This window comes from Salvelinus namaycush, chromosome 4 (genome assembly GCF_016432855.1).
Source record: "Salvelinus namaycush isolate Seneca chromosome 4, SaNama_1.0, whole genome shotgun sequence".
NCBI classification, from domain to species: domain Eukaryota; kingdom Metazoa; phylum Chordata; class Actinopteri; order Salmoniformes; family Salmonidae; genus Salvelinus; species Salvelinus namaycush.
Genome location: NC_052310.1, coordinates 60,314,305 through 60,341,773, shown reverse-complemented (window position 1 = coordinate 60,341,773; position 27,469 = coordinate 60,314,305). Strand labels below are relative to the sequence as shown.

General features: G+C 42.1%; 3 protein-coding genes across 3 annotated transcripts; all 3 read right to left on the bottom strand.

Annotated features, from left to right (window-relative positions):
- Nucleotides 1-239: 239 nt before the first annotated feature.
- Nucleotides 240-4,355, bottom strand: LOC120046690 (zinc finger protein OZF-like). Its single transcript, XM_038992108.1, has 2 exons — nucleotides 3,779-4,355; nucleotides 240-1,467 (listed from the first exon to the last, which is right to left on the bottom strand). The coding sequence occupies exons 1-2, from the start codon at nucleotides 4,152-4,154 to the stop codon at nucleotides 518-520; spliced, it is 1,326 nt and encodes a 441-aa protein (XP_038848036.1). The 5' UTR covers nucleotides 4,155-4,355; the 3' UTR covers nucleotides 240-517.
- A 13,721-nt stretch (nucleotides 4,356-18,076) lies between these two features.
- On the bottom strand, nucleotides 18,077-19,837 carry LOC120046693 (atherin-like). The gene is made up of 3 exons (XM_038992111.1): nucleotides 19,113-19,837; nucleotides 18,970-19,035; nucleotides 18,077-18,843 (listed from the first exon to the last, which is right to left on the bottom strand). Exons 1-3 carry the CDS (start codon nucleotides 19,394-19,396, stop codon nucleotides 18,804-18,806), a joined length of 390 nt encoding a protein of 129 aa, XP_038848039.1. The 5' UTR covers nucleotides 19,397-19,837; the 3' UTR covers nucleotides 18,077-18,803.
- Nucleotides 19,838-24,748: 4,911 nt separating this feature from the next.
- On the bottom strand, nucleotides 24,749-26,313 carry LOC120046692 (gastrula zinc finger protein XlCGF17.1-like; the record flags this gene model as incomplete). Its single annotated transcript, XM_038992110.1, has 1 exon — nucleotides 24,749-26,313. A coding segment is annotated over one exon (1,131 nt), but the record flags the coding sequence as incomplete, so codon positions are not given.
- Nucleotides 26,314-27,469: the final 1,156 nt, after the last annotated feature.

Sequence of the window (27,469 nt, the reverse complement as noted above, 5' to 3'; positions counted from 1 at the left end):
ATTGAGTGTCTTAATTTGTATGCTGGCGACATGATGAACAGTGCTTGGCTGCCAATTGACAAATAAAATTGATCTTGCTCTTATCCACAATATCATCATGTAGGCTACCCTCTGCACTGCATCTACTAGCTGTTGGCTAGAGTACCGTGCCAAGACCAGAGTGGGCACATTTGCTATTTATTGCAGACTTTTTGTGCCAAAATCATCGACAGAGATAAAAATGGGATGGAAACATTTACTTTTTATTTTATTTGGTAGGCCTAAATGAAAAGTTATACGACTTAGTGCTTTTTATGTGCACTATGTCATCACGTATAGCTTTTTATTTGCAACAAGTCAGTTTGATGGAAATGCACCTCTGTTGGGAAAATGTGAATATTTTTCATGCATATTTTTGAATATTCACATGAAAATCTGTCACAATTTGGATGGAAACCTAGCTACTGGGAGCATTGATACATTTTCTCTCTGATGTGGATTATTTCATGCGATTGCAGTTGCTTTAAACAGGTACATTTCAATCCACAGGAGGAGCAGTTGAAATAGGTTTCTCGCTTGTGTGTCTTTGCTCATGTTGTTTCAGTTTCCCTAACTTCTTAAAAGTCTTTTCACAATGAAAACAGTGGAAAGGCTTCTCTACTGAGTGTATTCTTTCATGTTTTTTCAGGTTACTTGATGTGGAGAAGTGATTTCCACACTGGGAACAATGGTAAGGCTTTTCTCCTGTGTGTGTCCTCTTATGTGACTTCAGGTACCCTGCTTGGGTAAAACCCTTTCCACACTGAGAGCAATGGAAAGGCTTCTCTCCTGTGTGTATTCTCTTATGATCTTTTAGGTTCCCTAACTGGGTAAAATTCTTTCCACACTGGGAGCATTGGTAGGGCTTCTCTCCTGAGTGTATTCTCTCATGTTTTTTCAGGCTCCCTAACCGGGTAAAACTCTTGCCACACTGGGGGCATTGGTAGGGCTTCTCTCCTGAGTGTATTCTTTTATGTTCTTCCAGATGCCCTAACCGGGTAAAACTATTTCCACATTGGGAGCATTGGTAGGGCTTTTCACATGAGTGTATTCTTTTATGTTCTTCTAGATGCTCTAACCAGCTAAAACTCTTTACACACTCAGCGCATTGATAGGGCTTCTCTCCAGTGTGTATTCTCTCATGTTTTTTCAGGCTCCCTAACCGGGTAAAACTCTTTCCACATTGGGAGCATTGGAAAGGCTTCTCTCCTGAGTGCGTTTTCTCGTGTGATTTCAGGGACCCTGATGAGGAAAATCTCTTTTCGCATTGGGAGCAGTGGTAAGGCTTCTCCCCTGTGTGCACTCTCTTATGTTCTTTCAGGTGCCCTAACTGGATAAATCTCTTTCCACACTGAAAGCAGTGATGTGGTCTTGCTGGTTTGGACGTCTCTGGGTCTGGTTCCTCTGAGGGACTCGTCCCACTTTCAGAGTAAGAGTCTGGTCTCTCCCCTGCCAAAGTAAAACAGAGTATTTAGTTAAACAGAGGGTCATTCCATGTCATTTCAGCAAGCCATGTCGCCCACCATCTCAGATTGTTCTGAAATCGTTTCTGTGGTTAGAAACAGACTAGTGTAGCATTTTTTAAACATAATTTTTTTGAAATATAATTTGATCTCTGAAAAATTAGCCAAAGCTATTGTTTTTTCACCCAAAGTTGCAAAGAAAATGTGGTGATCCATTTAATAAACACAAGAGACCAGCAAAATGGATAAAATGGTGTGGTGGCAGTAGAAGGAACAGTGGCCTCTAGTGTGCAAAACATGGTACTTTCAAACAGATTTTTGGTAAAGAATGCAAGCAACTTAAATGGCTAATTTCTCTGAACAGAGGGAAAAAACATCACCAGATTCACAGGGGATACATTACGAAGGTTGAAAAAAGCAATACACCAAGCTGCAGCTACATACTACTTGTCAGAGATAGAGAACTGATACTGTATACTGGTTGTTGGGGGAGAGCTATTGATCATTTTATTGGATTCCTCATGTCTTACTCATTGCCCAAATCGGATGTTAGGTACTATATTTATTTAAGATTATAAGAATCGCATAAATTAAAATGGCCAATTTGTGTGGAATCAATTTGGGTGCAATCAATTAGCTGATCGTGGACTTTAGGAAAAAGCAGAGGGAGCACGCCCCTATCCACATCGACGGAACCACAGTGGAGAAGGTGGAAAGCTTCAAGTTCCTCGGCGTACACATCACTAACAATCTGAAATGGTCCACCCACACAGACATTGTGGTAAAGAAGGCACAACAGTGCCTCGTCAAACTCAAGAGTCTAACGAAATTCGGGTTGGCCCCTAAGACCCTCAGAAACCTTTACAGATGCACAATTGAGAGCATCCTGTCGGGCTGTATCATCGCTTGGTACAGCAACTGCACCGCCCATAACCGCAGGGCTCTCCAGAGGGTGGTACGATCTGCACAACACATCACCGGGGGCACATTGCTTGCCCTCCAGGACACCTACAGCACCCAATGTCACAGACAAAAAGATCATCAAGGACATCAACCACCTGAGCCACAGTCTGTTCACCCCGCTATCATGTAGAAGGCGAGGTCAGTACAGGTGCATCAAAGCTGGGACCGAGAGACTGAAAAACAGCTTCTATCTCAAGGCCATCAGACTGTTAAACAGTCATCACTAGCACATTAGAGGCTGCTGCCTATAGGCATAGACTAGAAATCAGTGGCCACTTTAAGGAATGGAACAATAGTCACTTTAATAATGTTTACATACTGCTTTACTCATCTCATATGTATATACTGTATTCTATTCTACTGTATTTAGTCAATGCCACTCCAACATTGCTCGTCCTAATATTTATATATTTCTTAATTCCATTATTTTACTTTTAGATTTGTGTATTGTTGTGAATTGTTTGATACTACTGCACTGTTAGATACTACTGCACTGTTGGAGCTAGGAACACAAGCATTTCGCTACAGCCGCAATAACATCTGCTAAATATGTGTATGTCACCAATACAATTTGATTTGATTCCTCAGAGATCATATTATATTTAAACAAAATAAATGTTTCAGGAATGCTAAACTTGTATGTTTATAACTACAGAAACGATTTCAGAACAATCTGAGATGGTGGGGGTCGAAATCCTATTTCTTGTGCTTTTTTAAGGTGGAATGACTCCAGAGAGACCAGGGTTGTATAAACGGAAGCAAGCAGGCCAAATTGGAGGGGGGGAGGGCAACTACCTGATCTTGTCTAATAAGAAATGCTTGTTTTCCTTTTAAGTTGCAAAACGTTTTGCTACGGTGTGCACTAATGAATACGACCCTGAATGAAACATCCATATGATAAACCTGTCTTCCTGTGAGGTGTAATCCAAATCAGATTCCTCAATAATCTAAGGCCAAGTTTTTCACTACGACAAAGACAAACTGTGCAACAGATGAAATCCAAGTCTGGTATTGGCTTTTTTACTAACACGTAGCATGTGTAATATTCTATGAACATTACCCTTGTTTTGGTACATAGAAATTAAACTAGTGTGAATAAACAACTATTATATTCATACCGTGTGCAGGTATTCAAATAAGATAGCTACCTTTATCATAGAAAGCATTAAGTGCTATTTTGTATGTATTTGATACATTGTTATGTTTTGTTGGTGGTCCCCACTCTTTGTAGCTTTAACAAAATAGTACAGTAAAACGTCAGTAGAATGACCCTTTTAAATCACACATTCGACAACTGCAAAGTTTATTGCCCCAGTTTGAGTGACAGTACTTACTGGTGCTAATCAGATCGCCAGTCTCCTCCTCCAATGTGACAGTAATCTCCCCCTCCTTCACTCCAAAAACGTATTCCTCTTCCTTCACTGCGACAGTCATATCATTCTCCTCCTCTTTAACTCCAAAAACGGCATCCACATTTTTCTTTTCCTCTTTGTCTTCTTTCATTGTAACGTCCTCCTCTTTCACTCGGAAAGCTTCGTCCTCTTCTTTCACCGTAACTTCTTTCTCTTCTTCTTTCACTGTAACAGACTCACCCTCTACCTCTTTTTTTACGGTGACGGCCTCTTCTTCATTCTCCACTTTCACGATAGTTTCTTTCTCCGTCAAACAGACCTCTTCTTTAGCAGAGGGGGAGTACATTAGTGAGCTCATGGTCGATAATATTAGTTAGCTAGCGACTAGCCTAGTGCTACTTTAACCAGCCAGTTAGCTGACTAACAACAACAATTGCAATTAAATGGGGTAACTAGTAGATACGACGGAAATGTTTCAAACACAGTGGCTAATAATCACCGAAAGCGTCTAAAGAGCTCCAATATTTCGGATATGTTGGCTAGCAAGCTACCGAGATGGTTGACCAGATTTTGTTGTTGTTGAAGAATCGTCCCGTCCACTAGATTATACGTCAGACTAGCAGCATCGCCTGAAAAACGCACATCGCCATCTGCTGACTAGAGTGGGTAACGCAGTTGGTAATTTGTATTTATTTATATATTTTCTGACAAAAAGTATTTCATTAAATAATAGTATTATTTGGAAACGTACAAAGTGAAGCATGTGTTAATCAGTCCAGAGTTATGGATGCAACGACGAGAAGAGTAAGACAATTCAGACTATTGAGATGAATACCCAGCCAGCAGTGGCGGTCGGTGCTGTTTAAAATGACTGAGGATTATTTTTTTTTCCTGAGCATGGCCTTATTTCTATTACAGCATATTGGATGACTCTCGTTCATATTCAATTCACCCAGTTCAATGTAACAGCGATTTAGGCTACTACATGATACTCAACTTTTCCCTATAGCCATCATGAGGTTGCTAAAACCTAGCCTGACAGTTTGAGGTGACAGACAGTAATCACAGCCTACATCGTTGTCACCATATTAGCTAAAGTAACGTTATAGTCAGCATAGCTAATAGAACTAAAGTGTTAGTAAACCCTCTACAATCATGCAGTAAAGTTACAGTGTACAGTCAGTTAGCAGTTACATCTGCCGGCAACGGTGGCAATAAATGAGTAATACCAAAAGCTTACCTTGCCTTGGAAGAGTTCCAGTGTTGTGTTAGCTAGCTGGCTATGACTTTCCAACATAGCATCCCTCTGTTTGAGCAGGGTGTTTCAGTAGGCTAAACTAGCTAGCTGAATTTGCTAGCTAAAGAAGTGAAACTGAAAGTGGAAAAAAATGTCATTCTATCTATATTTCTCTCTTGCTTCTCCTTCATTTTGGAATAAATTGTTTTGTTAAAAATTGTTCAACTATTGTCATTCTCTCTTTGAGTCAACTACTCACCACATGTTATAAACTGCAGTGCTAGCTAGCTGTAGCTTATGCCTTCAGTACCAGATTAATTCTCTGACTGGGTGAACAACATGTCAGTTCAGGCTTCAAGAGCTCTGATAGGCTGGAGCACGTCCTCCGGAAGTTGTCATAATTACTGTGTAATTCTGGAAGGGGGTAAGAACCATGAGCCTCCTAGGTTTTGTATTGAGGTCAATGTACCCAGAGGAGGACGGAGGCTAGCTGTCCTCCGGCTACACCATGGTGCTACCCTTCAGAGTGCTGTTGATGTTACTGTAGACCTTCTTTGCAAAATACTGTGTTTTCATCAATTATTTGGTGACATGATTATATTTAGTATAGTTTTATCTAATAAGGATAACTTTGTAAATGTTTTACAATTTACATTTTCATGCAATTCCCTGAGGATGTTCCTCCACTGCCAGAAAAGTGATTAATTTAGGAAGCTTGTTAACCAAATGCCCATATCTTTTACCTCAAATTAGTCCTTTAGAAACATTTTCTTGGTAAACCATTCTCGTCCATATTAGGATGTTGGATGAAGAAGAGGATACGAATGACGAAGAGGAGGAAGGTCTGCAACCTTGATAATTTCCACAGAATTAAATATAATCTGCTCACTACAGCTCACCATTAAAGATGGATTTACAATTGTTATGACATTATTATGTTGGGACATTACATTTATTATATTATATATATTTTCTCTTAGGTTGGGACAGGATTTGGGGTGGCAGGTAGCCGCAGGTAGTGGTTAGAGTGTTGGGCCAGAAACCGAAAGGTTGCAAGATCAAATGCCTGAGCTAACAAGGTAAAAACCTGTCGTTCTGCCCCTGAACAAGGCAGTTAACCCACTGTTCCTAGGCCATCATTGAAAATAAGAATTTGTTCTTAACTGACTTGCCTAGTTAAATAAAGGTTAAAAAGGTTAGTCAAGCATCTAGTTTAGTCTCCATTCTTGCTTGGGTTCAAGAATGGCATGGAAAAGTTGTTAGACTGTGGTGTCAGAACGAGTGCTTCCCCACTGACCGATTCCCTTCGTCAGGAACACGATGGTGGAGGAATACAGCGACATTCCCCATGAGTTTGATACCTGGCACACTTCAAAGGGTGAGTTTTAATAATGTATATGTTATTCTTACCATCATGTTTAAATACATTTTTATTTAACCTTTATTTATCTAAGCAAGTCAGTTAAGAACAAATTACAATGACGGCCTACAGTGGGTTAACTGCCTTGGAACGCCATTTGGGTCTTTGCGTGTCAAAAATATACACGTCAAATAACACTATTTGACACAATAATAAATAACAATATGTAAACTATATGCAAATGTTGGCCATTCACTATATGAAAAACTTCTCATTCATCATCACCAACAAATTACTAAGTCATGTCGAACCTTGAAAACATGAGAGACTGCTTTTTAAGTTTTGCCTGGGAAGTGCAACCACTTTTACAACCACCCCAGGAGGATCGGGTGGTTCAAAGGTAGGATTAATTCTGGTAGGTTAGGTAATACCTGGCAAAAGTCAACATTAACCGGCAAAACTACCTAGTAACGTTAGCTAGCTAATGATTGCAACAGCTACGGTGGGGTGCGTGAGTATGGGCGGCGTCGATTATGCTGAGTATCATTATTGTAACTTTTATACCGTTTGCATAGTCAGATTTCAATCGTTCAGGAGACAGAATAATGCTGGAGTCCAAAGGCGGCAAACCGGGAGAAGCAGGTTGATAACTATGAGGGTTTGCCTGATCGCTGACCCTACCATCCGGCAGCTGAACAGGATAGGTACATTTTCCCTATATCCATGTAGTAAATGAGGACACAGTGCGATGCACAGTGCTTGCTTTGTAAGTAAGCTAGGTGTGAATCTATCTTGTGATTAAACATAAGACGTATTGTAGGTTATTTTACTGATTTAAAGATCATGGACTATTTCCCTGTTTTATATTAGGATACTTTTTGTTAGATTTAAATAATGTTTCCATATCTCAGTATCTTTAGAGTATCCTTTGAGGCAGATCAAAGTGCCCAATGGTCAGGAGGAGAGCAGCTTCTTGAAGGTTTTGGGGGAAACATTCCCCCAGATGAATCCAAATGTAGAGGCCTTTAAGACAGACAGGAGGAGGAGGCTTGTTCCCCTTCAAAAAAGGATTGTTGTCAAGACAATGGAGGACAGAGATGGTGTGGTTGAATTGGTGGCTCAACAATTTGTCCAAGGGAGCATGCAGGTGGCCTTGGAGCAGTAAGTCAACTCTGTCATAAATCTGTGAAGTACTTGTCATTACCTCCTCTAACATAAGTATTTTTAATCAGTCCACTCCCCTAAATCAATACACATAACTATATTGTCCTTAACACTTATTTTAAATATACATACTGTCTCTAAACCATAACAGGATCAAATATGGTCTCAACTCTCTTGGGCTGCTCGAAGCATTGGGGAACCACCCGGACAGCTTCTGAGCACTTTTTGTGGACTCCATAAAGCCTCCCACTGCCAGGGACCTGCGGGACCTGTTTAAAGTAACCTATTCCATACCTGGCGGCAACCGGCGGTGTTTGGAGCATGACACCGTCTGCCACTGGTTCAACTGGCTGGCTGAGGTGCAAGGTAAAATAGTAAATTGTTCAAGTTTATCGGTAACTGCATATTATTCCATTTTGTGATTTCAATGTGTATTTTACATGTTTTAATGTGTACTCCTCAGATGGAGAATGTCCTCCTCTAACAGTGGCGATGGTGTTGGAGTTTGCTACTGGGGCAACGGTGGTGCCACCCCTTGGGTTTGAGGACACCCCGACCATCGAATTCCTCCACACAGCGCGAGGGCGTCTCACTGGGCAGCAGAATAAAAAGTACCCAGAGGCAAACACGTGTGCTGTGACACTAAGGCTCCCTCTTCATAGCACCTACAATGCCTTTAGGGAATTCATGACCTCTGGTATTGTGAATTCCCCACATTTCTGTGTTGCATAAAAACATTTCTGCAATACATAATTGTATCTAGTAGCACTAAACTACAGTAGCAATTGAGTGCTTGAAAATGTAACGGCACATCAACATTTTTTTTTTTTTTTTTTTTTTTTTTAACCCCTTTTCTCCCCAATTTTCGTGGTATCCAATCGCTAGTAATTACTATCTTGTCTCATCGCTACAACTCCCGTACGGGCTCGGGAGAGACGAAGGTCGAAAGCCATGCGTCCTCCGAAGCACAACCCAACCAAGCCGCACTGCTTCTTTAACACAGCGCGCCTCCAACCCGGAAGCCAGCCGCACCAATGTGTCGGAGGAAACACCGTGCACCTGGCCCCCTTGGTTAGCGCGCACTGCGCCCGGCCCGCCACAGGAGTCGCTGGAGCGCGATGAGACAAGGATATCCCTACCGGCCAAACCCTCCCTAACCCGGACGACGCTAGCCCAATTGTGCGTCGCCCCATGGACCTCCCGGTCGCGGCCGGCTGCGACAGAGCCTGGGCGCGAACCCAGAGACTCTGGTGGCGCAGTTAGCACTGCGATGCAGTGCCCTAGACCACTGCGCCACCCGGGAGGCCCGGCACATCAACATTTAAGAACTTATCTACTTACATCTGTATTGTTTGTACGGTGCATTCGGAACGCATTCAGACCCCTTGACCTTTTCCACATTTTATTACGTTACAGAACCGTTTTGAAAATAAGATCCCTTTTTGGAAGAGAAGGGTTCTTTGTAAGGCAAAGGGATCTACCTAGATCTCTGTTCACCCGTGGCAGGAATACAAAGTGCAGTGCCCACAGGTGCACCTCATTGTAATGTCGATGATCTGCTCCGTCTCCAAGGTGAACAGGTCATGGTAAACATTGGAGACTCCATGCCAGACATCCCCCCACAGCCGCTCTATCCTCTGGTTGTGAGTGCTCCTTCCTCTGAGGGCACTTCCCCTCTCACCACCCCTGCACTGCTCCATGAAGGCACAGATACGTTTCCTTTCACCACCTGGTCACATCTCACCCGGTACTCCGTAGCTGGTGATGGCTGCTTCGAATGACTCCATGACTGTGGCACTCCTGTTGTTGTCAGAGGCCTTCAGAAAAACAACACGTCTGCTGTAACCATCCACAGCACCATGGATAACAATCATCCACCTAAAAAACAAGATACATTTGTTTTACCAATTTTTTTTAAAAATCTTCAGCGCCACTCGTTCCTATTCCAACCTGACTTACTACAACCCTGATACTCCACTACTGGGACGAGGGATTGGACGCTATATCTTCAGCGCCACTCGTTCCTTTGAATCAGTTCATTTTTATAATACTATTATAACTATTATACATTTTATAATACTAACATTCCCCCTCTTTGACACACTTTATGATTTCATCTCTAGAAAGGTACTATAGACATGTTCAACCCTAAACAAAGAGTGTCAAGGTGTTTTGCCCCTCGGTGGGTTCAGAGATATACAGTTGAAGTCGGAAGTTTACATACACTTAGGTTGGAGTCATTAAAACTTGTTTTTCAACCACTCCACAAATTTCTTGTTAACAAACTATAGTTTTGGCAAGTCGGTTAGGACATCTACTTTGTGCATGACACAAGTCCTTTTTCCAACAATTGTTTACAGACAGATTATTTAAATTATAATTCACTGTATCACAATTCCAGTGGGTCAGAAGTTTACATACACTAAGTTGACTGTGCCTTTAAACAGCTTGGGAAATTCCAGAAAATGTAATGGCTTTAGAAGCTTCTGATAGGCTAATTGACATCATTTGAGTCAATTGGAGGTGTACCTGTGGATGTATTTCAAGGCCTACCTTTCAGCTCAATGCCTCTTTGCTTGACATCATGGGAAAATCAAAAGAAATCAGCCAAGACATCAGAAAAGAATGTAGACCTCCACAAGTCTGGTTCATCCTTGGGAGCAATTTCCAAATGCCTGAAGGTACCATGTTCATCTGTACAAAAAATATTACGCAAGTATAAACACCATGGGACCACGCAGCTGTCATACCGCTCAGGAAGGAGACATGTTATATATATATATATATCCTTCCTGTTTGGGCCTGTCTGGGGGTATCATCGGATGGGGCCACAGTGTCTCCTGACCCCTCCTGTCTCAGCCTCCAGTATTTATGCTGCAGTAGTTTATGTGTCGGGGGGCTAGGGTCAGTTTGTTATATCTGGAGTACTTCTCCTGTCTTATCCGGTGTCCTGTGTGAATTTAAGTATGCTCTCTCTAATTCTCTCTTTCTTTCTCTCTCTCGGAGGACCTGAGCCCTAGGACCATGCCTCAGGACTACCTGGCATGATGACTCCTTGCTGTCCCCAGTCCACCTGGCCATGCTGCTGCTCCAGTTTCAACTGTTCTGCCTGTGGCTATGGAACCCTGACCTGTTCACCGGACGTGCTACCTGTCCCAGACCTGCTGTTTTCAACTCCCTAGAGACCGCAGGAGCGGTCTGTAGGGAGATACTGTTAATGATCAGCTATGAAAAGCCAACTGATATTTACTCCTGAGGTGCTGACTTGCTGCACCCTTGACAACTACTGTGATTATTATTATTTGACCAATATTGTCATTTATGAACATTTGAACATCTTGGCCATGTTCTGTTATAATCTCCACCCGGCACAGCCAGAAGAGGACTGGCCACCCCTCATAGCCTGGTTCCTCTCTAGGTTTCTTCCTAGGTTTTGGCCATTCTAGGTAGTTTTTCCTAGCCACCGTGCTTCTACACCTGCATTGGTTGCTGTTTGGGGTTTTAGGCTGGGTTTCTGTACAGCACTTTAAGATATCAGCTGATGTAAGAAGGGCTATATAAATAAATTTGATTTGATGTTCTGTCTCCTAGAGATGAACGTACTTTGGTGCAAAAAGTACAAATCAATCCAAGAACAACAACAACAAAGGACCTTGTGAAGATGCTGGAGGAAACAGGTACAAAAGTATCTATATCCACAGCAAAACAAGTCCTATATCGACATAACCTGAAAGGCCGCTCAGCAAGGAAGAATCCACTGCTCCAAAACCGCCATAAAAAAGCCAGACTACGCTTTACACTGAGGACCTGAAATGGTCTCGCCACACCAACACTGTGGTAAAGAATGAGCAATAGCGCCTCTACAACCTCAGGCAGTTAAAGAAATTTGGCATGGCCCCTAAGACCCTCACAACCATTGAGAGCATTATGTCTGGCTGCATCGCCGCCTGGTACGGCAACTGCACTGTCCTCAACCGCATGGCTCTTCAGAGGGTGGTGCGGTCAGTCCAACGATTCATCAAGGGCTCGCTGCCTGCCTCAGTCACCCGAGCTATGGACTGTTTACTCAGCTACCGTCTAGCAGACACCCACAGACACCACTGGACACTTCCTGTTTCACACCAAGTATTTAAATACTTGATCCTTTACATAGTTCACTCTAATATATCTACTGCTGTACATATCATTCTTAGAACTGTATATCTCGTGTACATTCTTCCGGTGTACATACAGTGTATGTATAGATGCATTTTGATTACTGTTACAGTGCTATTTGGGTTGTTAATTGGATTCGCCCCAACGTTCTTGATTTTTTTTTTTCTATTTAAAAAAACCAACATTTTAATTATTTGTGTATTTGTTTGACATTTTACTGCATTGTTAGGAGCTAGAAACATAATTTTGCTGCACCCGCTATTACATCTGCTAAAATGTGTACGTGACCAAGAAACATTGATTAGATTTTTTATCTCATCATGTAGGTAGGCTACTGTACCTGCACTGTATCTATGAGCTGTTGGCTAGAGTGCACCGCACGTGCCAAGACCAGATTGGGCACATTTGCTAAATAACGCAACCACTTTTGTGATGAAACCATAAGTATAATTGAAAATGGGTTTCCATTGCATTTAACTTCGGTATGCACTACGTCATCACACACAGCCTTTTATCCGCAATAAGTCAATTTGATGGAAACACATCACTGGAAGGAAAATGTGCATATTGTTTGATGCATATTTGCATGAAAATCTGTCACCAATTGCATGGAAACCAAGCTACTTGCAAGCATTGAAAATGCTCATTTCCTGTGTCATCCCATGTGTTTTCAGGCCCCCTAACCAGGTAAAACCCTTTCCACACAGAGCATTGGAATAGTTGTTCTCCTGTGTATAATTATTGTATGATCTTTCAGATGCGATGACTAAATAAATATTTTTCCACACTGAGAACATTTGAAAGGCCTCTCTACTAAGTGTGTTCTCTCATGTGATTTCAGGTCACCTGACAAGTAAATTCATTTTCACATTGGGAGCATTGATATGGCTTCTCTCCAGTATGTGTTCTTTCATGCACTTTTAGATACTCTTGAGTGTCCAAGAACCTTTCCATACTGGGAACAGTGATAAGGCTTCTCACCTGTGTGCATTGTCTTATGTTCTTTCAGGTAACCTGTTTGCTAGCAAGCAACCAAGGTGTTTGAATCACTAGCTATGTTGTTGTTGAAGAAATTGCCCTGTCCCGTCCATTAGATTATACGTTATGCAAGAAGCACCACCTGAAATACTCACATCACCATCTGCTGACTGGAGTGGGTCACTCAGCTGACATATTCTATACAACTCTTACCCTACGAGGTCTGGAGTATACTGGTTTTCTGTTCCACCTGATCATTAATTGCATCCACCAAATCAGTCCCTGATTAGAGGGGAACACTGAAAACCTGGATTTGAGGTTCTATACTGACATACTATATACAGTATTCAAAATGACAAACTCCATATTAAGTTCCTGTTTAAAAGAACAAACGTACACATTTTTTTGTACACTTTGTACAATTCGATGTGGCATAAACAAAAACACATTCTCAGTCAAACATATAAGACAACCGGAGCACTGTGCGTGTTTTCCCCTGTATGTCCTTTCATGACACAAGCATTTCGCTACACCCGCAATAACATCTGCTAAACACGTGTATGTAACAAATCAAATTTGATGCATTTTCAGGTCCCTTAACTGAATAAAACCTTTCCCACACTGGGAGCAGTGATAAGGCCGAGGTGGCTTCTCCCCTGTGTGTGTTCTCGTGTGTTCCTTCAGGTGCCCTAACCAGAAAAAATATCTTTCCACACTGGGAGCAGTGATGTGGTCTTGCTGGTTTGGGAGTCTCTGGGTCTGGTTCCCCTGAAGGACTCTTCCTGCTGTCAGAGTGAAAGTCTGGTCTCTTTCCTGCCAAAGACAAACAGTATTTCGTTAAACAGAGAGACCTGAATGAGACCTCCACATCATAATAAAACTCTTCCTATTCATTTTAATCAAAATTATCCTTTGTTGTCTTGTTTCTGTCCTCTTCATAAATTGAAAAGAAACTAAAAAGGCAGAATTCACCCAAATGTCAAGAAATTAGACATTAGTTGATTGTAATAATAAGCTATACGATGTGGTATCATAGATATTTTAATCAGATCAGTCTTACCTTACAGTGCCTACAGAAAGTATTCAGATCCCTTGACTTTGTCCACATTCTGTTACGTTACAGCCTTATTCTAAAATGTATTAAATAGATTTTTTCCTTAATGATTAAGCAAAAACTGGTTTAGTCATTTATTAAAAATATAAAACTGAAATAAGGCATTTACATAAGTATTCAGACCCTTTAATCAGTACATTGTTGAAGAACCTTTGCCAGCGATTACAGCCTCAAGTCTTCTTGGCTATGAACCTACAAGCTTGGCACACCTGTATTTGGGGAATTTCTCACAATCTTCTCTGCAGATCCTCTCAAGCTCTGTCTCTGTTTGATCGGGTTCAAGTCCAAGCTCTGAATGAGCCACTCAAGGACATTCAGAGACATGTCCCAAAGCCACTCCTGCATTGTCTTGGCTATGTGCTTAGGGTCGTTGTCCTGTTGGAAGGTAAACCTTCAACCCAGTCTGACGTCCTGGGCACTCTGGAGCAGGTTTTCAACAACGATCTCTCTCTACTTTGCTCCGTTCATTTTTGCCTCGATCCTGACTTGTCTCCCACTCCCTGCCGCCGAAAAACATCCCCACAGCTAGATGCTGCCACCACCATGCTTCACCTTAGGGATGGTGCCAGGTTTCCCCTAGACGTGACGCTTGACATTAAGGCCAAAGAGTTCAATCTTGGTTTCATCAGACCAGATAATCTTGTTTCTCATGGTCTGAGAGTCCTTTAGGTGCCTTTTGGCAAACTCCAAGCGGGCTGTGCCTTTTACTGAGGATTGGCTTCCGTCTGGCCACTCTACCATAAAGGTTGGTTTGGTGGAGTGCTGCAGAGATGGTTGTCCTTCTGGAAGGTTCTCCCATCTCCACAAAGAAACTCTGGAGCTCTGTCAGAGTGACCATCGGGTTCTTGGTCACCTCCCTGACCAAGGCCCTTCCCCACGATTGCCCAGTTTGGCCGGTCGGCCAGCTCTAGGAAGAGTCGTGGTGGTTCCAAACTTCTTCCATTTAAGAATGATGGAGGCCACTGTGTTCTTGGGGACCTTCAATGCTGCAGAATTTTTTTGTATCCTTCCCCAGATCTGGGCCTCGACACAATCCTGTCTCGGAGCTCTACGGACAATTCCTTCAACCTCATGGCTTTGTTTTTGCTCTGATATGCACTGTCAACTGTGGGACCTTATATAGACAGAGGTGTGCCTTTGCAAATCATGTCCAATCAATTGAATTTACCTCAAGTGGACTCCAATCAAGCTGTAGAAAACATCAAGGATGATATATTGAAACAGGATGTACCTGAGCTCAATTTCGAGTCTCATAGGAAAGGGTCTGAATACTTATGTACATGCGATATTTCCTTCTTTTTTTTTCATAAATTAGCAAAAATAAACTGTTTTAGCTTAGTTATTATGGTGTATTGTAACATCTGCTTCCAACTCACACTCTCAAACACATAGATCCCCTGAATGCAGCTCACTTTCCAGATCCCAATCACCTGAATTCTAATCACCTGTTCACACACCTGTATGTCATTATCACACACTATTTAGTTCAGTTCTTTGCACCCTATCATTGTGAGGTATTGTTTGTTTTGTGACACACTTCTATTCGGAGGTCTAGGTTTCCCTGTAATTTACTCAACGCCTTTTGCCCATTCCCTGCTTGTACCTTAGCCTATCGGATTTCCTGTTATCAACCTATTGCCTGATCTCCTGGACGACGTTACTAGCCTTTTCCCTGCCTGTACTGTTGACGTTTGGACTCCCTGTGTATGACCTTCTACCTACAGTATACCGTATTTAGCTACTATTTATACACTTTTTAAATAAAGGTAAAATAAAAAATAAAAAAGAGCTTGCAGCGACGATCTACGGTCCGGAGGTCCCGGCAACGATCCCTGCACCGGAGGGCCACCGAAGTGGGGGGAGCCTAAAGCAGAGCGGGGTCTGCGTCCCGCACCGGAGCCCCCACCGGAGCCCCCACCGAGAGTAGATGCCCACCCGGACCCTCCCCTATAGGTTCAGGTTTGCGGCCGGAGTCCGCACCTTGGGGGGGGGGTACTGTCACGCCCTGACCTTAGAGATCCTTATTTATTCTCTATGTTTGGTTGGGTCAGGGTGTGACTCGGGTGGGAAAATCTATGCTTTCTATTTCTTTGTTGTTTTGCCGAGTGTGGTTCCCAATCAGAGGCAGCTGTCTATCGTTGTCTCTGATTGGGGATCATATATAAGTTGTGATTTTCCGTTTGAGTTTTGTGGGGTGTTATTTTCTGTTTATTGTCTGTGCCTGACGGAACTGTTCGCTTTTGTTTTTGGATTTGTTATTTTTGTTTGAGTGTTTCTTGTAAATAAATTATCATGAACACTTTCCACGCTGCGCTTTGATCCACTCGTCCTTCCACCGACGACGAGCGTTACAAATACTGACAATACGGTCATGTGATATTTAAAACATGACACTCAGTAGTTTTTTCTCCATGTTTTGATTGATGTAGGTTCTAGATATTAGTTCTAAAATGAAAACAGTGCATGATGTAGTAGGTAAAATGCCACTTACAGACAGCGGGTTGGGGCACTCACAGACGGGCTATGGGCATGTTGTGTCTGTAGAAAATCTGTAGTTGCTTTAAGATGATTTAATACTGTTATTAAAACAGATCAATACAAACCAACCTTTTGACAGGTTAGCCTGTATTGTATTTACTGGAGCAGGCTTCCTTGCCAAGTTAGGGTTTATTCTTGCTGCAGACACATGAGCCTCCAAAACCTTTGCTTATTGAACTGCAAAAGAGAGTGAAAAACCAAAAAGTCAAAATGAACAGAGTAGGGAACCAAGTCACCTGTCAAAAGGATTATCTGAATCAGTGTTTCATCATGGCAGCAGAACCATAGTAGTTGAGAAAAAATGATGTATTTACCATTAACAAGTTCAATGCAGTCCTCAATGGAGGATTCTGAAAAGTAGACACAGATGCAGGTATTGGTGGAGCTGTAGGTGCTGGTCCAGCAGGTCCCCTGGTAGAGACCTGCTTAAAATATAAGGGGAAAAATACAGACAACAAAAGAGTATGGTATCTTATCCCGAGCAGAGTTGTCCACGGACCTGCATTAGACAATTCTCTATCTGAAACAATGCATAAGGAAGCCTGTGTTAGGAAGTCCCCTGCCGTTGACCTTAACATTTCACAGCACTGTAAAGAAGCTCACCCCACTATCTATTCCTGACACCGCGAGTCAAGGGCTTATGAACTCTAACTCTCTCTGGAACTTTCCCTAACCTGTTGTGATTGGTTGACAAGATCACAGCTTAGGACTTTGACAATGTGTATACTCTTTGTTACAATATGCAATGACAACTTGATGGCCAAATATTATAATAAAGTTTCTGTTCATTAGTAGTAAAGGCCTAAATTGTATGACAGGTATTTCTCGTAATACAGTATGTTTTCTAGATGAATGCATGTTTTACCATGATCTCATCATAATACATACCTTCTGAAAGAGGTCATACCACCTCTTCTGCCTTGGAGCTGGCCTGTAGCCCACATCGGCAGGCCAAACCCTGTGGTGGCAAATGTCTGTAAGCGGGACATTGACTCCCTTACTAGGCTTATGGATCTTTTTAGACATCTGGAACCAACAGGATGAATGTATCACACTATCACAAGAACAATTAGCAATACATTGCAAACCTAAATGTAAACTAGGCTAATATAGTCAGCCAACAAGAATGCATAGTGTTATTGGGAAATTAGTCAGTATTCATGCAAGTAGGCTAATCAAGCATCATGGAAAATTAGTCAACTTAGGCTATATCAGCTAGGCTACATCATGAACTGACTGATTTTAATGAATAAACAAATACATAGGTATATAGGGTCACGTTAGCTATGGCATGCTTATAACAAAGTGCGTCCCCTGGATATCAAAGCTTTATCTATACTGAACAAAAATATAAACATAACATGTAACAATTTCAAAGATGGATTATCTTGGCAAATGAGTAATGCTCACTAACAGGGATGCAAACACATTTGTGCACAAAATTTGAGCGAAAAAAGCTTTTTGTGTATATGGAAAAAATCTGGGATCTTTTATTTCAGCTCATGAAACATGGGACCAACACTTTACATGTTGCGTTTATATTTTTGTTTAATATAAATTAAAACGCATCACCTGCAACTGGACACATTTCAGAGGATTCATGTTTAGCTGAATCGAGAACCAAGATAGTATCACCAAGTTAAGGTTGGTCAAAAATTATCTGTGCTACACCAAACAGTACCTATCCTGTAACTCACAGTAATGGATACCAAAAATCTTTAGTTAAATCGCATTATCTGGTGTAACAGAGCTACCGCAAAAAAAAAGAAAAAAAAAACTTGGTGTCAACTTTTCATTGCGTAGCCCGGTGCGCCCTCCTATGGACTCTTAAAAAATGGTTCTTCACCATATTCAGTGTTGTAACCAAATAATGTCTCGTAATTTGTTTTACAGATTAATCTTAAGTTTTGAGAAAGTAGATGAACTCATGTTTTAGTATTAAACTTAAATAAATACAACTAATTTCAGTCATGTGCATAGACATAAACAATTAAAACACTGTTGCAGTTTGTGTTGCAGAGATGCACTTGGAAATTAAAGGGAGAAATACACAAGATGGGTTGAATAAATATTATTTTAGACATGTCTTTTTTTTTTTAACATAAATAATTTAATAGGAAAACAAACAATTAAATCTGGACCTCCATCCCTATATTGTCACAAAAATCACAATAAAAATCCAGCTCCAACGCCACTTCTAGATCCCACAGCACACACCTGCAGTAGAACCACTGCTGGCAGAAGTCACAGCACACACCTGCAGTAGAACCACTGCTGGCAGAAGTCACAGCACACACCTGCAGTAGAACCACTGCTGGCAGAAGTCACAGCACACACCTGCAGTAGAACCACTGCTGGCAGAAGTCACAGCACACACCTGCAGTAGAACCAGTGCTGGCAGAAGTCACAGCACCCCCATGGCACCTCGGACCTACACTCCTGCAAGGAGCTTGCAGGTGGATCACACTCCCCGCAGTGAGCACAGAAAATGGTGTCGTCTTCTTTTATTTGAAAAAAATTAATAAAAAACACATCAAATTGATTAACATGGTTTTGCAAAATGTAGAAGTACCACAGCAACAATAGTAATTGATACAACAGAGAGAAAAATAAAGATTATGAAGTACCTTAGAGTGTTGCCATGGGTGGCGTGACAGAGGTAGCCGGTGGAGCTTTTCTCTTCCTTTTCTGTGCTGCAGTTAAGAGAAAAAGTAGTGTTAGAACAGAGCATGTTTCATGAAAACCCTTTTCAACTTTTTTACAACAATACCTCTGGAGGAAGCTGCAAGGGGTGGGTTGTGTGCATCGTGGTGGTGGTGGTGGATGAAACTGCCAACGATGGCTTGATGGAGCTGGTGTTTGTAATGGTGGGGTTGAGGGGCCGACGATGGTGTGGCCGGGAGAGTAGGCACGTGGCCTTCTTCTGTAGCTGGGGGCTCCGGGGGCTCCTACAGGTGTTGCACACTGGGAGGCACTGGCGGTGGTGATGTAGCTGTCAGAAGTGGTTCCAGCGGGAGGTCCAGCAGAGGCGATGGCGCCAATGGTCTCATCCATGGCAGCCCTCTCCTGTGCCCTCTGTGTTCTGAGGGCTGCCCAACGCTTTCTCCCCTGCCTCGGCCCTCTCCTGCTCACCCCTCTCCTGCCACTGGCACGTGTATTCCTCCCCGGTGAGGCATGTGGTGACCACAGGGAGTCTTCTGTATCGGTCTAGCCGATACTTCAGGACAGTAAGGATGTAACCCATGTCCTTCACTATCAGCCCCTCATCTATTAGGGGGTGTTCTTCTAGAGCTAGGGCTGGGGCTGGAGCAGGGACTGGGACTGGAGCAGGGGCTGTGGTTGCTGGGGAGGAGGTGCTGATGGACGGCACAGTGCTGCTGGTTCCAGGAGAGGCGGTAGTGGGACCCGGTAGGGACCAAGACGGTATTAAAAACCTCTTGAGCCTATGGGGGGTGCTATTTCGATCTTGGAAAAATTGGTCCCCAAATTAAACTGCCTCGTACTCAATTCTTGCTCGTACAATATGCATATTATTATTACTATTGGATAGAAAACACTCTCTAGTTTCTAAAACCGTTTGAATTATGTCTCTGAGTGAAACAGAACTCATTCTGCAGCACTTTTCCTGCCAGGGAGTGAGATTTCAGAAATCTCGGCCTCTGTTCCCAGGTCAGTTTATAAGTCCCTGTGAACGCTGTGGGGCTACAAACACTGCATACGCCTTCCTCTAGATGTCAGTAAGTGGTGACAATTTGAATGGAGTCGATTGCGCAATCTGGGACCTTATATAAGACCCTGGAGCGGAAGTACCTTTCTTTTCAACCGTGCGCTCGACGCAGAATGGACGTCGGACTGGCCTCCTTCCAAGCTTTGGTTTAGCCAGTTCTATATCCCCGGTCATGTTTTTATTCGTTATAGGTGTTAAAGACATCATAAGGTAGTTAATTTAAACCGACTTATAGCAATTTATATCAGTTTATTGCGATTTTCTGGCATTTCTTTGTGACGCACTTTCAAGAGTTGGACACTTTTCCGGTACATGCCGAACGTTAGTGGCCATTTCGACAGGACAAGAGGACATCTTTCGACCAAAAGACGATGGTTCTGGAGAAAGGACACCTTGCCCAAGATTCTGATGGAAGCTCAGCTAATAGTAAGAACTATTTATGCTGATAAATCGTTGTTCTGTTGAAAAATGTTAAATGCATAAGCCGCCATTAATTTTTGGGTAGCTTCGCTTTAGCGCACCCTGTATTGCGCAGTAAGGTTAATTTTAAAAATGTAATTCAGCGATTGCATTAAGAACTAATTTGTCTTTCAATTGCTGTCCAACCTGTATTTTTTTAGTCAAGTTTATGAATAGTTTTCGATAAAAATAGGTGTCTTTCCAAGATGGCGCCGGACAGATTGCTTGAGTAGTTGGAAACTATTTTCATTTTATAAGCACGATTTGTGCCGCTAAATATGCACATTTTCGAACAAACTCTATATGTATTGTGTAATATGATGTTACAGGACTGTCATCTGAAGAATTCTGAGAAGGTTAGTGAAAAAATTAATATATTTTGGTGGTGATAACGTTATCGCTCTTTTTGCCTTGAATCAATGCTGGGGTAATGTTTGCACATGTGGTATGCTAATATAACGATATATTGTGTTTTCGCTGTAAAACACTTAGAAAATCTGAAATATTGTCTGGATTCACAAGATCTGTGTCTTTCAATTGCTGTACGCTGTGTATTTTTAAGAAATGTTTTATGATGAGTAATTAGGTAATACACGTTGCTCTCTGTAGTTATTCTAGTCGAGTTGTGATGGTGGCTGCAATGGTAAACTATGATTTATACCTGAAATATGCACATTTTTCTAACAAAACATATGCTATACAATAAATATGTTATCAGACTGTCATCTGATGAAGTTTTTTCTTGGTTAGTGGCTATTTATATCTTTATTTGGTCGAATTGGTGATAGCTACTGATGGAGTGAAAAAATGGTGGAGTAAGAAAAATTGTGTCTTTTGCTAACGTGGTTAGCTAATAGATTTACATATTGTGTCTTCCCTGTAAAACATTTAAAAAATCAGAAATGGTGGCTAGATTCACAAGAAGTGTATCTTTCATCTGGTGTCTTGGACTTGTGATTTAATGATATTTAGATGCTAGTATTTACTTGTGACGCTATGCTAGGCTATGCTAGTCAGCTTTTTTACTGGTGGGGGTGCTCCCGGATCCGGGTTTGGGAGGAACTAGAAGTTAAACGGGAGCCTTCAATGGCTGAAAGGTCAAAGGGGAAGAGGCCACACTTCTTAAACGCTTCCACCACATAGCCTTGCAGCGCTGGTACGTGTAACGGAATACTCTGGCAAATTCTGATTTGTTTACAATGTAGGAGTGGTAAAAATGGCTGAGGTCTCCAGCTACCTTGGAGAACTCAGCCTTTAAAAGGCCAAAGTATGCCACGTCCAGCGGCTGCAGGACAAGGGTGCAGTGTGGTGGAAGACAAAGAAGTATAACCCCTTCCCTTAGTGCCGCCGCGAGCACCTCTGGGTCCATGTGGCTCTTGTGTCCATCGAAGAGGAGAAGGAGAGGGCGCTCCTTCACTGCATGCTGAATGAAGTGCTGAAACCACTTCCTGAACAGGTCCCCGTCAATGTAGTCACTGTTTGACCGTCCAGAAAAAGCTTGGGAGGCCTCCTAGTGTGTAGTGGCCACCGGGGAAACACTTGGAGTAGATGATAAACGGGGGGACATCCTCCCCAGCTGCGTTGTAGCAGGACAGTACTGTGATGTGCTCCTTGGTCCCCGGATCCTGCTGATACATGTGTTTTGTGCCCCGGGGAACCGGCACTTTGTGCCTGCTCTGGTCGCTACGAAACCCACTCATCGCAGTTATAGATTTGTCTGGGTTTCTCCCTCAACCCACTCTCCTCCAAGTGCTTCTCATAAGAAGTTAAGAAGGTGTCCATCGTCCGACGTGTGGCACACTCAGCTCTCCCCGTCTAGGGTGTCCGTCCTCCTCATGCTCAGGATCTTGTGCCTCCTCTTGAACACTTCCCCCCAACTCTTCCCCAGTGGTGAGATTGTTTCCCCTGGGTGCCAAAACCTACAATAGATTAAAATATAAAATTGTCCATCAGGATTAAAATGTTTGTTTTGGCATCACCATACACATCCACATTAACATCACACACATTGAGAACATTCAGTCCAGCAGTCTACATACATAAACACATAGAACACCAAATACCTGCGTATTTGGTCGGCGCAGTAGATACAGTACTGCACCAGATAATTTTTTATCCTCTGGCGCAAGCAATGTGGGCGGTCCACTGCGACAACCATGGGTCACCCGGCCGCTCAGGCTGTCCGCCAGGGTCTGCCGAGGTACCATGCACCTTGGTAGATAAGAAAAGAAAACTTACTAGCAGATAAAATTCACATACATGTGGTAATCTCCTAAAAACAAAAGATGCTTAACCTTGGCAGCCTGGCGGATAGCCATCCCTGTCCCGCAGTCCTCCATGGCATGGAACACTCGAATGCTTTGTCTATGCTGTGGTGGTAAATAAATGTGGCTAAATAACTTGGCACACTATACACATTTTAGAAAGATAGCTCAATCTGAATATGTATAAACATTTATGCTAAAGCATTGAAAGGTGATGAAAGTTTTCACAATAACTGAGTGTTTTTTGTGTTTTTTAAAAATAAATTCCACAAATTAACAAGGCACACCTGTTAATTAAAATGCATTCCAGGTGACTACCACTGAGCTGGTTGAGAGAATGCAGTGTGCAAAGCTGTCATCAAGGAAAAGGGTGGCTACTTTGAAGAATATATTTAGATTTGTTTAACACTTTTTTGGTTATTACACGATTCCATGTGTGTTATTTCATAGTTTATATCTTCACTATTATTCTACAATGTAGAAAATAGTAAAAAGAAAAGAAAAACCCTTGAATGAGTAGGTGTGTCCAAATGTTTTACTGGTGTACTGTATATAATAAATGTCTAATATTGGTGTTACACTTTTAATATATATTCAGAAAAAATATGTTGCATTAATCAAATCCTTTTTTACAATCAGCACCTGGTTCGTTCCACGAAGAATGCCTTTGATATTGTAAGTAGAAATTGTGAACAAATATTTATTTTAAAAGCTTGTTATACTAAATGATGTGCCCTTTAATATAGACCACATATTTGTAATATGAATAAAGGCTTGCTAAAGTGCCAACATTCAGCATTTTGACATGTCCCTCCATCAACCCTGACACTTTTAAGAAGATTTTAGCCCACTTAATCCCCAAATGTCTCCAAGTTTCACCATCATTGTAGTTATTTTGTTGCTTTCACAGTCATTTCTGAAGATGATTTATTTAATGTTATTAGTAATTCATTGACATCTGTCCCTCATTTTAAGGTCAACCCTGTTACGTGAACTTAATACGGTGAAACTATTCCTTTTGAAATATTTTATTTCAAAAGAAACATTGAACATCTAATAGTCAAATCTAGAGTAAAATCAAGTGAACTGGTTCTAGTCTTTTTGGTAATTTTCCATGTTTTGTGGTGTAAAACTGAGTGGGTCGAGCATAACACATCAACCCTGTTACCCATAGATAGACAGGCTAGAAATGTTTTAACAATTGCATTTTCTAAGCTTGCATTCAAATTCCCACTGCCTGTTGCATACAACAAGCTTCCATTCCTCCTGTCAGAAGGGGATTTATGGCTGATTTAATTAGAAATCGTCAACCCTGTTACTTTATTTGGCACTTTTTATTTAAATGTATAATTTTTTATTCAAATATAACCTCTTAAGGGGAAAAACACTTTTTTATTAAGTTGAACATGTGTGCTTTATGATAGAATGTTATGAAATTAGGTGAAATCAAATCAAATCAAAAAAAAAAAAAATACAAGTTACACTTCTCCAAAGGCACTGAATTGGTGGAACGACCCACCTGTGTTTTTTCTGACATGGTGGAACAGTACTGATGGGAATATTCATGAGGTAGTGTACATTTTTAATGACAACTTGTCAATAAAATGATTTCCGAACAACTTCACATAAAAACATATATGTTTTTACCCCTTTTTCGCGGAATCCAATTGGTAGTTATAGTCTTGTCTCATCGCTGCAACTCCCGTACGGATTCGGGAGAGGTGAAGGTCGAGAGGCGTACGTCCCCCGAAACACAACCCTACCCAGCCGCACTGCTTCTTGAAAATTCCCACTTAACTCGGAAGCCAGATGCACCAATGTGTCGGAGGAAACACCGTACACCTGGCGACCGTGTAAGCGTGCACTGCGCCCAGCCCACCACAGGAGTTGCTAGTGCGCGATGGGACAAGGACAACCCTGCCGGCCAAACCCTCCCCTAACCCGGACGACGCTGGGCCAAATGTGCACCTCCCCATGGGTCTCCCTGTCGCGGCCGGCTGCGACAGAGCCTGGACTCGAACCCAGAATCTCTAGTGGCACAGCTAGCACTGCACAACCTCACATTTTCATACACCTTTAGCTTGACGACTAGTACACAAATTAACTCAATGAAACAATATCCAAATCATAATCAAATTCCTTTTCAAAGTTAGAATCAATAAATGCAAAACTCCATCTACTGTATACAACCATTTACATTTTTGCAATATCCAAATAATATAATGACAACACAAAGAGTTAAAACAAAATACACATATAAAAATATTTTATCTAATTATAGACATGATCATGTCTAGAGATGAAAAAAACAAAAACAGGCCTATTTTTTTGTATGATTTTATATAAACAATATGATTTATTGTGGCCTAAACAAAAACACAAATTCTCAGTCAAAAACATAAGTCAGAACACAGCCTCTCTATTCTCTCATGTGATTTCAGGTCCTCTGACCGGGAAAATGTATTTTCGCAATGAGAGCAGTGGTAAGGCTTCTCGCCAGAGTGTATTCTCTTATGTATTTTCAGGCTCCCTAACTGAGTAAACCTCTTTCCACAGTGGGAGCAGTGGTAGGGCTTTTCTCCTGTGTGTGTCCTTGCATGCAATTTTAAGTCCTGTGATTGTAAAAATCTCTTTCCACACTGGGAGCATAGGTAGGGCTTTTCTCCTGTGTGTATTCCTTCATGCCTTTTCAGGTTCCCTAAACTGGTAAAAGTCCTTCCACATTGACAGCAGTGGTAAGGCTTTTCTCCTCGGTGTGTCCTCTCGTGTGATTTTAGGTCCTGTGATCGTAAAAATCTCTTTCCACACTGGTAGCAGTGGTAGGCCTTTTCTCCTGTGTGTATTCCTTCATGCCTTTTCAGGTTCCCTAAACTGGTATAACTCTTTTCACAGTGGGAACAGTGGAAAGGTTGTTCTCCTGTGTGTGTCCTCTCGTGCACTTTTAGGCTCCCTATCTGGGTAAAACTCTTTCCACACTGGGAACATTTGAAAGGCTTCTCTCCTGTATGTATTCTCTCATGTTTTTTCAGGCTCCATAACTCAGTAAAACTCTTTCCACACTGAGAGCAGTGGTAGGTCTTCCTCCCTGATGTATGTATTCCTTCATGCCTTTTCAGGCTCCCTATTCGGGTAAAACTCTTTCCACAGTGAGAACATTGGAAAGGCTTCTCTCCTGTATGTATTCTCTTATGTATTGTCAGGCTCCCTAACTGAGTAAAACTCTTTCCACAATGAGAGCAGTGGTAGGTCTTACTCCCTGCTATGTGTATTCCTTCATGCCTTTTCAGGCTTCCTATCCAGGTAAAACTCTTTCCACACTGTGAACATTGAAAATGCTTATCTCTTGTGTGTGTTCTCTCATGCTCTTTTAGGTTCCCTAACTTGGTCAAACTCTTTCTGCCCTGGGAGCAGTGATGTTGTCTCGCTGGTTTGGGCGTCTCTGGGTCTGGTTCCCCTGAAGGATTCTTCCTGCTGTCAGAGTGAGAGTCTGGTCTCTCTCCTGCCAAAGACAGAGTATTTAGTTAAGCAGAAAGATCTGAATGAAACCGCCACATGATAAAACTGTCTTCCTATGAGGTTTAATCTAGACTAGATCCCTCAATAAAAGAGCAGAATGTGTAATCACAAAGTGGCATATAGAGCTTTGTAGGCCAATAAAAACTCTTGGTTGAACTTGACTGTTGCTATGCATTTATTGCTTTCGAAGATTTTAGAAAGGCAGGGCAGGATAGATATAGGTCTATAACAGTTTGGGTCTAGAGTGTCTCCCCCTTTGAAGAGGGGGATGACCGCGGCTGCTTTCCAATCTTTGGGGATCTCAGACGATACGAGAGGTTGAATAGGCTAGTAATAGGGGTTGCAACAATTTCGGCGGATAATTTTAGAAAGAGAGGGTCCAGATTGTTTCCTATCCTCAGTGCAGTGGGCAGCTGGGAGGAGGTGCTCTTATTCTCCATGGACTTTAGTGTCCCAAAAACTTTTTTGAATTAGTGCGACAGGATGCAGATTTCTGTTTGAAAAAGCTAGCCTCAGCTTTCCTAACTGACTGACTATATTGGTTCCTGACTTCCCTGAAAAGTTGCATATCGCGGGGGCTATTCGAAGCTAATGCAGAACGCCAAAGGATGTTTTTGTGCTGGTCAAGGGCAGTCAAATCTGGAGTGAACCAAGGGCTATATCTGTTCTTAGTTCTACATTTTTTGAATGGGGCATGCATATTTAAGATGGCGAGGAAAGCACTTTTGAAGAGCAACCAGGCATCCTCTACTGACGGGATAAGGTCAATATCCTTCCAGGATACCCGGGCCAGGTCGATTAGAAAGACCTGCTCGCTGAAGTGTTTTAGGGAGCGTTTGACAGTGATGAGGGGTGGTCGTTTGACTGCGGACCCATTACGCACGCAGGCAATGAGGCAGTGAGATCCTGGTTGAAGACAGCAGAGGTGTATTTACAGGGCAAGTTGGTCAGGATGATATCTAAGAGGGTGCCCATGGTTACGGATTTAGGGTTGTACCTGGTAGGTTCCTTGATAATTTGTGTGAGATTGAGGGCATCTACCTTAGATTGTAGGATGGCTGGGGTGTTAACCTCTCTAGGATATGTGGGACGGTAGCGTCTCACCTCATCAACAGCCAGTGAACCTGCAGGGTGCCAAATTCAAAACAACAGAAATCCCAT

Coding starts and splice junctions, on each gene's coding strand:
- LOC120046690 (XM_038992108.1), bottom strand. CDS start 4,154: ATGAGCTCACTAATGTACTCCCCCTCTGCTAAAGAAGAGGTCTGTTTG. Junction 1,468..3,778: donor TGGCGATCTGATTAGCACCA/GTAAGTACTGTC, acceptor TTACTTTGGCAG/GGGAGAGACCAGACTCTTAC.
- LOC120046693 (XM_038992111.1), bottom strand. CDS start 19,396: ATGGATGAGACCATTGGCGCCATCGCCTCTGCTGGACCTCCCGCTGGA. Junction 19,036..19,112: donor CCTTGCAGCTTCCTCCAGAG/GTATTGTTGTAA, acceptor TCTTAACTGCAG/CACAGAAAAGGAAGAGAAAA. Junction 18,844..18,969: donor ACCCATGGCAACACTCTAAG/GTACTTCATAAT, acceptor TTCAAATAAAAG/AAGACGACACCATTTTCTGT.